Source organism: Phascolarctos cinereus, unplaced genomic scaffold (assembly GCF_003287225.1).
Source record: "Phascolarctos cinereus isolate Bilbo 61053 unplaced genomic scaffold, phaCin_HiC Scaffold_1;HRSCAF=81, whole genome shotgun sequence".
Classification (NCBI taxonomy): Eukaryota; Metazoa; Chordata; class Mammalia; order Diprotodontia; family Phascolarctidae; genus Phascolarctos; species Phascolarctos cinereus.
In genome coordinates, this window is record NW_027555514.1 from 289,537,945 (window position 1) to 289,552,790 (window position 14,846).

General features: G+C 51.9%; 1 protein-coding gene and 1 long non-coding RNA gene across 7 annotated transcripts in view; one reads left to right on the forward strand and one right to left on the reverse strand.

Moving 5' to 3' along the window:
• Positions 1-528: 528 nt before the first annotated feature.
• LOC144455096 (uncharacterized) lies at positions 529-4,777 on the reverse strand. The gene is made up of 2 exons (XR_013483762.1): positions 850-4,777; positions 529-764 (listed from the first exon to the last, which is right to left on the reverse strand). It is a non-coding gene; the product is annotated as an uncharacterized LOC144455096 (long non-coding RNA).
• A 978-nt stretch (positions 4,778-5,755) lies between these two features.
• The window catches only part of BRD1 (bromodomain containing 1), a 70,947-nt gene continuing 61,856 nt past the window's right edge, over positions 5,756-14,846 (forward strand). For 3 of the 6 annotated variants that reach the window (XR_013483773.1, XM_020982949.2, XM_078148079.1), the window contains exons 1-2: positions 5,756-5,869; positions 8,683-10,063. Coding sequence is in view for 5 of the 6 variants with exons in the window: in XM_020982949.2 (XP_020838608.1) it covers positions 8,697-10,063 (1,367 nt within the window). In the remaining variant the exon portion in view is untranslated. The remainder of the gene's footprint in view (positions 5,870-8,682; positions 10,064-14,846) is intronic. The other 3 variants (XM_020982944.2, XM_020982945.2, XM_020982946.2) reach the window with 1 other exon arrangement.

The window sequence follows — 14,846 nt, forward strand, 5'->3', positions numbered from 1 at the left end:
AAAATGAGGAGGCTCTATCACATCTTCATAGCTGTGCATGAGGCTCAAAAGCCCTCCGCTGTCATTCCAAAGAGGACAAAAGTGAATCATAAAACAAAAAAACCCCTGTCCTACCATTTGACTAAATAAATTTCACGAGCTTCCTTTAAGCATTTCCCTTTGCTTAAGTCCTTCTGATCAATTCAACAACAAACATTAAGTGCATACCGTCTGTAAGGCCCTATATTAGGAAATGGAGGTGCAGAGGTGAATTAGGGGGTAGTCTCTGCCTTCAAGGGATTTATAATAGGGCCGGTAGGTGGTGCAGCATACAGAACACTGGGCCTGGAGTCAGGAAGACCTGAGTTCACAGTTGACCTTAAACACATACTGTGTGACCCTGGGCAAATCACTTCACTCTATTTGCCTCAGTTTCCTCATCTATAAAACAAGCTGGAGGAGGAAATGGCAAACTACTCCAATATTTCTGCCAGGAAAACCCCAAATGGGGTCATAGTCAGAAAGAACTGAACAACCATAACATGGACAAAACATACATAGTAGATGTATTAGCAATGAAATCCAACACTTTCACAGGTTAGGAAAATGCAACTCAGGAAGGGGAGGAGCTTTGCCCAACTACTAAATTGTAAGCCAGTGGCAGATTTCAGGAGTACCCTGTGTCTTGGGGCTTCTGGCACCCCATTTCAGGAGATTTATCACTAGACCATTTCAAAGATTCACAGAGTTTCTGAAGTGGAATGGACCTTGGCAGCAATTTGTACCTGAAAAAAAAAATCTCCATACAGTACACCTGATCTGTGGGCCCCTAGCCTTTGCTTGAAGACTGCAAGTGAGAAAGTGCAATACCTCCAGAGGCAGCAGATCCCATTGTTTGATCGTATTTGGGAAGCTGGTCTTTATATCAAGTCTCAGTTTGAGGTTTTGCGACTTTCCCGTTTCTTTCTGTTCTGCCTTTGGGGGCCAAACATAACAAGTCAAATCCGTTTTCCACGACAGCCCTTCAAATACCTCCCTCCCCACTCATGTTTCCCTTCTGTAGGCTCAATGGCTCCAATTCCTTCCATTAAGCCCTTTGGCCAGGCCATCCTGCTTGTCCTTTGGACACTCTTCTCCTTATCAATGCCCTTGCGTACATTACCTGAAGAAATAATGTTAAGTCTTTGCAAATCTTAAGAATTATATACATAAATGTGAACTTTTTATTGTTCACAAAATGTGGCATCAAGAACTGAGCACAATTCTCCACAAAAAAGGTTTGGTTAACTCCTTATTTCTGGATGCTGAACTTCTCTTGATCCAGTCAGAAGGCACTGTTTCTTGGCTGCCATCTTATACTGTTGGCTGACATTAAGTCCACTAAAAAAGAAAAACAAGACAAAATTTATTTTCTTTTTTTCTAGCCTTATGAACCCATCTTGTACCTCTAGAGTTGACTTTTTTTTCAACCCATTTTAGATTTACTCCTCTTATATTTCACCTTATTAGATCTGGTCCATTGTTCTAGCCTGTTCCTCAACATTATTCCTCATTATCTCCTCCCTAACACAGAAACAACCCTAACCCATTTCTTGTATCAAAAGTAGAACCCTCCAAAATTTGTGCTGTTGTGGGCTCATCTGGAAATGTATGTCTCCTTCTGTACCTGTAGTCAGTCCATCGCCTCTCTAGCTAGTAGAGGGAGATAGGCTTCATATCCTCTGTCTTCTGGAGTCACAGCTGGTCATTGCAGTGATCCCAGCTCTTCAATCTTTCAGTTTTCCTTTGAAATGTTATGCTCACTATATAAATGGCTCTGGTCCTGCTCACTTCACTCTCTATCAGTTTATACAAGTGTTTCTGGGTTTCTTCACATCCTTCTCTTTTAGCATTTCCTATAATATTCCAACACATTTAACATGCTTTATTTTATTCAGCCATTCCTTAATTTATGAATATCTGATTTTTGTCATTTCCAAATTTGATAAATGTGCTCTTGATACTTTGGTCCAAGTCACTAATAGAAATATCAAACAGCACAAGGTCGAGCAAAGCATTCCCCAACTCTTTTCAAATTGACCAGCAGCATTAATGACTACTTTTTGGCTCTGGCTATTTAATCAGTTCAAAATCTATCCAACTGTGCTAACGGCAAACACAGGGTCCATATCTCATCTTTTCCACAAGAAGAGGATGGCAGATTTTATCAAGTGTTTTACTAAATTCTAGATTAATTTTCTAGACAGTCACTCTCTTTAAAAAGACAAATGCATCTCACATAATGCGTTCTTGATGATGCCATGCTGGTTTTTTGGTGATCATCAGTGACAGACACAGAGAGAGGAGATGGGAGGTAATTTCAAAAGGAAGATTCTGGGGGGTGAGAAGAAAAGGCTCAATGGGGAAAAGACTTCTGACATAAGGTGAGACGGGGGAAAAGACCATGCTTTCTTTAATAATGTTCTAGACTTTTTTGATAAGAGGTCAAGCTCATTGGTCTATAGTGCCTTGATTATCTCCAGTTTATGTTGTCTAAAGTTGGTTTGGATAAGGTTGTAGTTAGCCTGGCATCTCCCCATCAGGCTGTGAGCTCTTTGAGGGCAGGCCTGCCATTTGTGTTCTGTTGTATCCCCCCCACTTAGTGCTGAACTTAATACTAATAAATGACTATTGACTGACTATAGTTTGCAGACTATTCTCTTCCTTTTTTTGGTAATAATTTTGCCTTCACCAGTTCTGCTGCACCTCCCCCATTCTTGTCTTTTTTAAAATTGACTAAAAATTATCCCAATTTTTATTGCTATTTTTACATAACTTAAATTTCTCCCTGTAACCCTTCTCCTTCCAGAGTCATCTCCTGTAACAAAGTATTTTTTTAATAAGAGGAAGAGAAGAAAATAATCAGCAAAACCGATCTGATAATTAGAAAAAACTCTGACATCATAATGCATCGTTTCACACTCCTGCACCCTCTCCACAGCTATTTTCAAATAACTAAAGTCACTAGCAAGAGTCTCGGCAAGCACCAGAATGAAAAAAGCATTTGTCATGCCCTTACTAAATTAGGTCCTGGGTGAAATGAGGAATTCAACCATAAAAATCAAGAGTCCCTGCCCTCAAGGAGCTTACATTCTACTAGACAGCACTGAGTTGAAGAGCAGTGGCCAGGGAAAAGTTTTCAGGTTTGAGGAATCTAATGTTGAATACAGCCAAGGAGCAATGGATTGGCTGGTCTTTCCTAGTTATATTTGTGTTGATTTGATACTAGAGCTAGAGACGAAAAGTGGGTGGGAAACATTGCAGTAGAGTAATTGGGGACACTGAATGAAGATGGGTGGAGGGCAGTGTGGTGGTTCTGGGTCTCTGTCACTTTTGGTGAACTCTCATCAACGGGGCACTCTCCTTAAGGTCAGTTCTTTCAACACCATCTCCTCTAATTTAGGCTACTGGACATCGGGACTTGAACTTACCAAGGGAAGCTTGGTGCTTCCTCACTACCTCCTTTTGCTGATTAATTCCATCTTAAGCCATTTTTGTTTATTTCCAGGCCAAAGGTCAATCTCCTAGGCCACAAAAATAGAAGTCACAGCAAAGGATTTCTTAGCCTTTGTGCACTTTCATACATTTGCAAACAACTTTCTTTGGCTCTGGAGAAAGACCAGTCGACCAAGTGATTTAGAGATTTGGACACATTGGGAATCTCTTTTTTGGGGGGGGAGGAAGAGAAGGAATTGACAGTTGACACGTATTTGTTATCTCTCCTGTAGAAAAATATGATCCTAGTGTAGATATTCTTATGTACTATTGTATTTCTTTGTCCTGTTTACCCCATCAGACTGGGAGTTCCCCAGGGGACTAGGTCTTTCTCATCTGTCCTAGAAGGATCCCCCAAAGAGAGGAGCCAAGTTTTTCTCATCAGATTATGACTCTCAAGGGCAGGGGTTATGCCTCTCCTATCACACTGGAACTCCCCAAAGGCAGGGCTATCATACTCCTCAATTTAGGGTGGGGGGGGGAGTAGGGACTACTCCCTGTGGGAGGGCAGGATGTAGCCTCCACCATCAGAATACAGTCTAAGTCTCCTCTCAGATGACAGCAATTTGAGAGTAGGGCTGTCTCCCCAGTCAGTCCCATACTCCCCAGGGCAGGTGCCATTCCCCACCCCCAGCCCTTCTCAAACCTCCCCATGGCCTCCCTTTCCCCACCTAGTCAGAATCCTTCACCCACTATTTATTTCCTTTTTGAGCTATCTCAGGGGAAGAGGTGGTGGCGCCACAGGCATCCTGGGTCTGATTCGGTCCAGTCTTCCCCGCACACTCCTTCTCTCCCTAATCTTCCACCTCTCCCTCCAGACTGCCTATAAAAGCCGTCCAAGTCTCCTCCATCCTTTCAAAACCCCTCACTTGCTCCAACCACCTCTGCTGGCCATGCTTCCGCCTGTCCCCCCTTCGTGGCCACCCTCTGGGAGGGCCGGTCCAGTCTGCTAGCTTCCTCTGCTCTGTCCAGCCTCCCAGCTTGGGCTCGGCCCCTCCTAGCCGCGGGCATGTCCAAGGGCCTTTCCTCAATGGTCCTTTTTGGCCTCCGCAGCCTCGCTCCAGCAGCACTCGCTCTCTTCCTCCTCTCTCCCGCTTCTCTAGCTCTCTGCTCGTGGGGGCCGCCCTTCTCTCGCCTCCTTTCAGGCTATTCCTTCCTGTCTCCTTGGGCCTTCGAGCCTTGCACATGCTCTTCGAGGCAGCCTCGAGTCCCCTCCAGGCCCCAGGGCCCCCCGCAGCTATCCAAGGTCTCTTCCCCAAGTCCCAGGCCCCCCCCCCCCGCCTCAGGGCCTCCCGCAGCCATTGGGCTCTCTTCCCCCAGTCCCAGGACCCCCCCAACCATCCGGCCCCCCCTCCAGGCCCCAGGGCCTCCCGCATCTATCCAGGGTCTCTTCCTCCCGTCCCAGGACCCCCAACCATCTGGGCCCCCCCTCCTAGGCCCAGGGATTCCTCCCCTTGTCCGGGCCCCCCCCCCCGCCCCGTGAGACCCTAAGCCCCTCGAGGGCAGGGGGCCTGCGCCTCGGTCGGTGTGCGCGGTGCCTGGTACATCGGTCCCGAAAACTGCAGCACCTCCCGCGGCCTGGAGTCTACGACCCGCGGTCAGGGGCAACGCGGCCCAAACCCGAGCTGTGCGCATGCTCGGGCTGACACGGCTGGGGGGGGAAGGGGGGCGGCGCGGGTATTGTTGCTGGAGAGGGTTTGTCTGGACAGGGCGGCGGGGGCGCGCTCGGGAGCGGGCGCGCGCACGCGGGAGCTCCCAGAGGCTCTCCGGACGCTTCCATTCCGCGGCTCCCGGCAGCCCCCGCGCTCGAGGGGGAGGCTGCGGGCGAGGGCGGAAGGGCGCCGGCGCAGTACGCGGTGCACGCAGGGGAGGAGTGACGGCGGGCGCGTCGGGGCGTGTCCGGGCGTGGCGGCGTCACGCAGCGCGGCCGGGCGGAGCGCCGCCGCATTGTTTGTTTCACGGGGGGAGCGAGCGGCGAGCGAGGGAGCAAGAGAGCGAAGGAAGAGGCGCAGCCGAGGGTGCGAGCGAACGAGCGGAGCGGAGCCGAGCGAGCGCCGGAGCCGAGCCGAGCGCGCCGCCGCCCCCCGCCCGTCGCCGCCGCCGCCCCGGCCCCGGCCCCAGCCCTGGAGAGCGGCACCGCGCAGCGCGGCCGGCCCGGCCCGGGCCCCCTCACGAGCCGGGGCCTCGCGTGACGAGCCGCCCCGCCGCCCCGCCGCCCTCGCTGGGCCAGGCCCTCCGCGCAGGCCCCGGCTCCGGCCCCGGCCCGGCCCCGCCCGGGCCCCGCGCGTCCCCGAGGCCTCCGCGGCCGTTGGCGCCCCCAGCGCCGCCCCCGGAGCCGTCCGAGCCCCGGAGCCAGGTGGGTGAGTCCCCGGGGGAGGCCCGGGAGGGACGGCCCGGCGGCGCGCGGCGGCGGCGGCGGCGGCGGCGCCATGTTTGCGGCCACAGCTTTGTCCGGCCCGGCCCGGGCTGTCCGGCCGCCCGAGGGCCCTGCGCGGAGGCGGCCAGGGAGGAGCTCTCCGCCCTTGGCCTTGGCGGGGGCGGTCCAAGTGCTGCCCCGGCCCGGCTGCCGGCCGTGGCCTTGACCGAGGCGGCGCCTCCCACCCTCCGGCCGCCCCGTTCGGCCTCGGCTCAGCCCTGGCTCCCGGCGCGGAGAAGGGCAGTGCCGGGCCGCCCGTGGTCGTCCGCCTCCGCCTGCCGAGGCTTCCCAAAGCGCCGAAACAAAAGCCGAGCAAAGTTGGGCCGGGGGGAGGACGGGGTGGGGGTCGTGGTCCCGTCTGCGGGCTCCGAGGGGCCCACGGGCAAGGAGCCTCCGAGAGCGTCCTGGCCGGGACGGCTTCCCCAGGCCCCGGGACGGACCCGGCTGCAGAGCGGGCTCGCTTCCGTTTGCACATCGCAGCTTCGAAGGACCTTGGCCGCGCTGCCGGGACTCGTTGGGAGCTTGGTCAGATAAGGGTCCTGCAGAAGTCGCCCGGCCTGGGGCCAGGGTCAGTGACGGAAGTCCAACCCGGCTGGGCCTTCGGCGTCTTGTCACTCTGAACTCACTAAGCGCTCCTGGTTCACCCGTGGTCACTGTCCATTGCCGTCCAGTCGTGGACTTGGAAGAGCCCAACCTTGGGGCTGTCATGCTCCTCACCAAAATGATGTCATTCATCCAGCTGGGCTGGACTTAGGTTAAGAAGCCCCTCCCTGGGCTCAAGTCACTTCACCTTTCTCTAGTCCCCGGCTAGTCCCCCCTGGGACAGGGCTGTGGGGAGGATGCTCTGCTGCTGGACAGGTGGGAAGGTGTGGATGATTCCTGGAGTGATAGGAGGTCCTTCCTCCGACCTGACTCTTGGACAAGTTTTCCTGACTGTAACCCCAAAGCCTGGCTGGTTTTCCATGTCACTACTGCGTTTGCTACTTGGGGGGCTGGGAAGGAGCAGCTCCAGCAGCTGATGGGTTGTGTTTTTCCAGTACAAAAGCTTGTTATTTGTGACCAAACCCTGCCCTCATTCCGGAGCATGCTAGGATGTGCTTAGCAGTTCCTTGCTCTCTTTTTTTTTAAACTTTAAGGAGATCCAGAAGACACAACAGAGTGATCATTCAGCGTAAGGGGTGCCATCTACAGCAGGGAAAGCTGTGCAGGTGCTAAGGCAGTGGGGAGAGTGCCTTTGCTGTTAGTGGTTGGTCAGAAGCCCAACAGGACCCAGAAGATGACTGTTTTTTCAGAGTGTCTGACAGCTGGGGAGGAAGGCCCATTCCTGTCCTGCAGGATGGTTGTTTGGAGTCTGTTTTGGAGAAGAGGAAGTCTCATTATTTAAACTCTCTTTTCCTTTGTCTTTTCTGGGTTGCTTTACCTTGCTGCCTGCTCCTTCTTTTCTTCTCTAACCTTCACACACAGTAGTTGTCAGTGTGTCTCGTCTCCCGTTGGGATTCTTCTTGTAGACTTCCTTACTGTTGTAGTCCCTGGGTTAACTTAACCACAAGCTGCAGGGGTGGGGAAAGAAGGAAAAGAAGAACTGGGGGAGGGAGGGGACTCATGGTCAAGTTAATAAGTAATGTGCTGAGGCCTCCAACTGAAGGGAGCAGGGCAGGTCCCTATTGTTGCTTCCTTGTTGGTACAACCGGAAAAGCACTTGCCCGAAGACAGTCATTAATTGTGATTATAATGATAATGTGAGCATCGGGAACTAGATTCCCCTCCAAAGGTCTGTCCATCTCTCTCTGTCTGTCTCTCTCTCTTCCAGAATTTAATACCATTGGTTCCATGGAATCAGATTTTGAATTGGAGGGGGCCCACTGCCACTTTATCCCATGTGGGTCTGTCTGCTCTTTCAAATAAACTCACATCAGACCAGATGTCCCTGTGATATGGACAAAGAATTTTGTGCAGTATTTTAAAGTGTGAAATACTTTTATTATGATCTCGACAGTCAATGAACAAGAACATTTCTATGTGCAAAAGACAGAAAGAGCATCTCAAACCATTAGTGTGTGTATAGGTTTACAAAAATCATCAAGTTTCACTTGTAGGACCAACTGCCATTATTGTCTGTGGGGCCTTAGGAACTTCCTTCTTGAGCTTCCTTTTTTTTTTTTTTTGGACATTTCTTTGACTAACATTCTCCTCCCCACCATTGCCTGCTAAAAGCCCTTTATCTACATTTACTTATTGTACTCCTGTTTAAGTAAGGCTGTCTTTAATTATCCTCTCTCCCCAGTGCTTTTTGTCTCCTTGCTTGCTGCCCTCAGCAACACTTAAGGAGGGGACTTTGGGTGCTGGGGGTAATTTGAGACTTAATCTTCTGGGATGAATGAATTTGCAAAACCTCTGCTTCTCAGACCAGGTCAGGAATAAGCCTTCATGTAGTGCCTGCCATATGCCAGGCACACAACCAGGCAAAGTTGCTTCTGTTAGGGTCCTTCCTCCCATTTTCCAGTTGCAGAAGCAGAGGCAAGGCGGTTTGATGATTTGCCCACCCAGTCAGTAAGCGTCTGAGTCAGGATCTGAACTCACGTGGTCCTGATTCTAGGCTCAAGCCCCCCCGCCTCTGAGACCTGAGCTGTCTAAGGACCCTCAAACCTGTGGAGTGTGTCTTATTTGGATTTAGCTAGGCTGACTCGGCTTGATTATTTTTCAAATGTTTTGTTGCACGAAAGCATTGACTCAAACCTTGCTTGTCATTTCAGGTAATCATTGCCAAATGAGGAGGAAAGGACGATGTCATCGAGTATCTGCAACCAGGCCCTCTTCTTCCCCGTGCAGTATTAAGCACTCCCCTACTCGAGAGACCCTGACGTACGCCCAAGCTCAGAGAATGGTGGAGATTGAGATCGAAGGTCGCCTGCATCGGATCAGCATCTTTGACCCCTTGGAGATCATCTTGGAAGATGACCTCACAGCTCAGGAGCTGAGCGAATGTAACAGCAATAAGGAGAACAGTGAGAGACCCCCGGTCTGTCTGCGGGCGAAGCGGCATAAAAACAGCAAGGTGAAGAAGAAGAATGACGCCCTCCCCGGGGCCCATGGCGCCCCTGCCGCTGCCAGCCCCCTCCCCGAGCCCCGGGTGCGTGTCGTCGAGTACAGCCCACCTTCGGCGCCCCGGCGACCTCCTGGCTACTACAAGTTCGTCGAGAAGTCGGCCGAGGAGCTCGACCACGAGGTGGAGTATGACATGGATGAGGAAGACTACGCCTGGCTGGAGATTGTGAACGAGAGGCGGAAGGCCGACGGCATGTCTGTGGTGTCCCAGAACATGTTTGAGTTCCTGATGGACCGCTTTGAGAAGGAGTCCTACTGTGAGAACCAGAAGCAGGGCGACCCTCAGTCCCTGATTGACGAGGATGCCGTGTGCTGCATCTGCATGGACGGCGAATGCCAGAACAGCAACGTCATTCTGTTCTGCGACCTGTGCAACTTGGCCGTCCACCAGGAGTGTTACGGAGTGCCCTACATCCCTGAGGGCCAGTGGCTGTGCCGGCACTGCCTGCAGTCCCGCGCCCGGCCCGTTGACTGCGTGCTGTGCCCCAACAAGGGAGGTGCCTTCAAGAAGACGGACGATGACCGGTGGGGCCACGTGGTCTGTGCCCTGTGGATTCCCGAGGTGGGGTTCGCCAACACGGTTTTCATCGAGCCCATCGACGGGGTGCGGAACATCCCCCCGGCCCGATGGAAGCTCACGTGCTACCTCTGCAAGCAGAAGGGGGTCGGTGCCTGTATCCAGTGCCACAAAGCCAACTGCTATACAGCATTCCACGTCACGTGTGCCCAGAAGGCCGGCCTCTACATGAAAATGGAGCCTGTGAAGGAGGTGACGGGCAGCAGCACCACCTTCTCTGTCAAAAAGACTGCTTACTGTGATGCGCACACCCCCCCTGGCTGCATCCGCAGGCCTCTCAATATTTATGGGGATGTCGAGATGAAAAATGGGGTTTGCCGAAAGGAGGGCGCCGTCAAAACTGTCAGGTCGTCGTCCAAAGTCAGGAAGAAAACGAAAAAGGCCAAGAAGACTTTGGCTGAGCCCTGTACAGTTATGCCCACGGTGTCTGCTCCTTACATTCCCCCTCAGAGGTAAGCAGGCCCGAGTGCTGGAGCAGGAGCGGCTCTCTGCTCAGAGCGATCCCAGATGTGGGAAAGGGCCCCGTATTTGGGTGGGTGTCGGGAGGGCCTCTTGGGCATCCTGTTTGGGGAGTGCTCTAAACGGGGTCCTTGGGATGGGAGCAAGCAGGGAGCTTTTGGGCCGATGGAAGGACAACTCAGTAACCCAGCGAAGAAGGTCCCCCACGTTTATTCCAGCCCAAAGTAGATTGACAACCAAATAGAGTGGAACAAAAGTCCCTCAACTCACCCGGGGTGCCCCTATTTTTCTGGTAGTGTCTTATGCCATCAAGTTCTGTTAGTGCAAAGTTATATGTTTAGACTCCAGACTTGGCCTTGGGAGGGAGTTGGGAGGATTTAACCTTCAGGGGGTAAACAGGGTCTCAAGAAAGGTCCAGTGACTTGTTCCAAGGTGCACAGCTAGTTATTGGCGGAGTCAGGGGAATGGGCATCGTCATCATAGGAGCTGCTGCAGACGGACTTGGGCCTGCCCCAGCTGGACCTGTGGCCAGTTTGAGTTGGAGAGTGTGGGCCGCTTTTCAGTATCTGCAGCCCATTTTATGTACTAGTAACATGTCCTGTGTGCCCACTTGATGAAGGTGACTGGCATTAATTAGTGCCCTCCCCCTAGCTTTCTTGGGGGCTCCTGTGCTCCTTCCTGCCTTGCCCTTTGTCTGCAGTTGTGCCCTTTCTCAAAAGGTAAGAGACGGCACTGACAGCCCTGCTCATGACGTGTCATTGGAACGGAGGGCTTTCCCGACCCTGCTCTGACTTCATAGTAATGAAGTAGTAAAGCACGACAGAATGGGAGCCTCGATCACTTTCTGTCACTGGCTTTTAATGTTACACGTGTGAAGACTAATGGCTGATGAAAGAAGAACTTTGAGAATTCGTGAATTTTAAGAAATTGTCAGAGTATTTGCAGATCACTTGTAGTACTTTCCTAAATGCATCGTATTTGTATTGTTAAAGTTACCGAAATACACTGAAGCTTTAGCTGTGAACAAGTAATTGATGTCTTGGGCCCTTCTTAGCTGAAGTGCTTTGAAGCCTGCAGGTATTTGTCAAGATGGGGCTGCCCTGGTGCAGTGGGGAATATCTCTTGCTTGAACTTTGGCAAGAAAGCTGGACGCTCACTTCCTAGTAAGAATGGGGGCGGGGAGTGACTGGGAAGGATCCCCAAGGGGGGGTCAGGAAGAGTGGGTCGATTGGCTTTGTAAACTAGCTTAGTGCTGTTTGAAAAGAGGGACATTAAAATTCTGGGAATTGCTTCATGGGAAATGTATTGAAGTGATCTGAAAAGCTGAAATGGCCCCTGCCTCCCAGCCAGCTTTTTGATATCTACAGTTTCCAAAGTCAGACCAAGTTAGTCAGTTCTGAGAAGAAAGGGAAGGTGTTAGGACTTAGTCCATTTCTTGTGAGAGTCTGATTTGCCTCAGTTTTCTCATCTGAAAAGTGGGGTTAATAATTGTACCCCTCCATGTAGGGTTATTTCACGTGAGATTTGTACCCTATTGTGGAAGTGTCAGAAATTATCTCTAAATTAAACATAGCCATTTAAACCTCTTAGAATTGCGCACACTCAGCATGTTAATTTGCTTTTGTGGCTGCTTAGATTACTTTTTGCAATAAAGAATTTTAAGGTTAAACCGTGAAAGATTTGAAATGAGGAAAGGAAAGGCCAGAAAGCCTGGTCTCCAGGAGTTTACACTCTAATGCTGGGAGAGGCCACATGGAAACATGTGGGTACGTACAAGATAGACACATATACGCAGAGTGTATAGGAAGTAATCAGAAAAGGGAAGGCATCAGCATCTGTGGGAGAGCCTCCTGCAGGAAGGGGGATTTGAGCTGAGTCCTAGGCCTGGGGAGATGGGAGAGGGCAACATTCCTGGAAGGCTGGAAAGGGGTGAAGGAACAAGGCTGTGAAAGTCTGAGTGTCCTGGTGGCGCTGGATGGGAGGGCAGAGAATGAGGCCGGGGCATGGTCAGACTCTGAGGAATAACCTTGGCTGCCGAGCAGACGGTGCATTGGAGGTTTGAGTCAGAGAAGCCCTTAGAAACCTACTGCAGTAGTGCAGGTTCGAGGTGAGAAGGGCCTGCATGAGGATGCTGGGAGAGATGTGTGGAAGGTAGAAATGGCGAGATCTGGTGGTGGATTGGCTTGGGGGTGAGTGATGGTGAGGAGCTGAGATTACTCTGAGCCTGTGCACTTGGAGGAGGAGGAGAATATAGGAAGAAGGGAGGGTTTTGGGGAAAGATAATGTGTTCTGTCTTGGACTTGTTGAGTTTTAGAAGCTCAAGGGACATCCAGCTTGAGACATACAAGAGACATTTGTGCGATTTCAGTTCAGGAAATTCCAGAACTAGCCTCTGAGATGTAGAGTCTGATCTGGAATGATACTAATGAAGCTGGTGGGAGCTGATGAGATCACCTAGTGAGTGAGATGCTTGAGCCTTGGGGGGATGCTTAGGTTGAGAAGGTGTGGGCCTGGAGGGGAGGAGGAGAGATGGCATTGTCATGGAAACTTAGGGAGAAGAGAATAACCTGGAAGAGGTAGTGATCCCCCACCTCCCCAATGCCCTGGGCTGCCCAGAGGTCCTGGAGGGGAGGAGGAGAGCGGCTAAGGGGAACAGTTTCATTTGAATGACTTTGGAAGCCTGCTGGCTGAGGATTAGAAGAAAAGGAGTGCCAGGCTGGGCATCTGCTGTAGGTGGCTTTCTTCCAGGGTTTAGCTGAGAAGGGGAGAAGGAAGGGTTAGGGTCACATCTCTTAGGAAACACTTAGGTTTTGCAGTATCGTGCCATGGCAACCCTATGAGACAGGTGCTGTTATTATCTCCATTTAACAGAGAAGGAAACTGAGGTAGACAAAGGGGAAGGGACTTGCTCAGAGTCATCAAGCTAGGACATTTCTGTGGCTGGATTTGAATTCAGGTCTTCCTGACTCTAGGCCCAGCACTCTGTCTTCTGTGCTAGTGCCCCTTTGCTACCTAAAGATAGGAGATGGTAGCTAGCAGTGATGCACATCCCCACATGATCATGCCTGATGGGGGTGGGAGCCGGGCTACCAGTTGTTGAGGGGTTTGCCTTGGTAGGGGAGAAGGGCCACTTCTTCATCTGAGACTGGAGTGAAGGAGGAGCTAGAGATGGGGGAGACGTCTGGGTGATGAGAGGAGGAGGAGGTGAGAAGAGGGAGCTCTTCGTTTTTGGGTGAAGGATGAAGTGAGGTCATGGCTCCAAGAGGGCAGGTTGGGGAGGGTGTGGAGAAGAGGTTTGGAATCCTGGGAGAGTGAGTGAATTAGGGAGGAAGGGATCATTGGTCTTGTTCAGAGAGGGTCAGGTTGTGGTGGCCCAGCGGGCTCGGTTCTGTCCTCTGCCCCAGCTCTGCTCAGCGCCGTGGTAGTGGAAGGGAAGGAGGCGCCCGGTGTGCAGGATGGGCAGTCTGTGGCTCTTTCTCAGAGGAGTGCAGGTTTCTGAGGAAAGGTCTGGAAGGAGACTTAGGGCTAGGTGAGAGAGTATACCCAGAGCTGGGGCTCAGCGAGGGCCAGAAAATGGAAAGAGGCTCAAGACAAGAGGACGTTTGTTAATTATGGAGGCGGCATCCCCGAGGGCATGGCGCAGGTTGGCAGATCTGGAGTTGAACATGGGGTGGAGGGGCTGAGGGGGAACTTAGTCCAGAACAGTGATCAGGATTTTTGTATCAGCTCCTGGAGCGTGCTGAGTATAAGGAGATGGTCTAGGCTGGATCTCTGGTCAGAGAGGAGGAAGATGCCGAGGAGGCCAGAGATTAGGCAGATGGAGACCCAGGGAGGCCAGAGGGACCTTGCTTGTCCTAGACAGGACCCTGGGGCCAGTGGATGGAAGAGGCAGCCTAATGGTGAAGATCCTGGGGCACGACCCCATTGGGGTAGGAGGCAGGGGAGGAGAAGGCAAAGAACTTGATTGAGCACTTTCTGTATGCCAGGCACTGCTAAGCACTTTATAGGTATTTTTGATCCTTGCAACAAGCCTGGGAGGTAGGTGGCGTTATGATCCTCATGTTACAGTTGAGGAAACTGAGGCAAACTGGGGTCACAAAGCTGGGAAGTATCTGAGGTGGACTTTGAACTCAAGTCTCTGAGTCCAGACCCATTGCTCTCTGCACAGTGGTGCCCCTTAGCCACCTTATTTGTACTACAGGGGAAGGTGAGAAGGCTAGCCGGGTGGTCCAGGATCTTGTCCTTCCATGTGCGTGTGGTCCCTGATCTGTAGAACATGTATATTGTTCACAAGGACACTGTTGCTTTGTCTTCTGACACATCTTCCTCAGAGGGGTGGGAAGAAGGCTGCTGGCCTCATTCACACCTAAGTGTAGGGTGAGAACCTTTGCACTCTGGGAATAAATGGGCATTGATTTAGCCAGAGAGGCCCAGAGGCTCCAGTTCTTGAGGTTTCTGTCAGCCCTGAAGATGCTGACGATTGTCTGTCTAATGTTAGGGTCCTTTTGGAAGAGGAGGGGGTGAAGGAGATAGGAATGTTTGGCCTGGACTAAAAGAGACCTGATGGGGGATGTGGTTGCCGTAGTCAGAGAGTGAAGGACTTGTAGGTGGATGAGAGATTGGTGGGTTTTATTTCCTCTTGAACGGCAGAGCTGGGATGAAAGTAACAGGGAGGCAGATCTCACCTTAATGGAAGCTATCCGTAAATGGAATGGGCTGATTTTGGAGGGGGTGAGCTCCCTCTTCCTGGAAGGAACGTTTTCAGCAGAGGCAGCG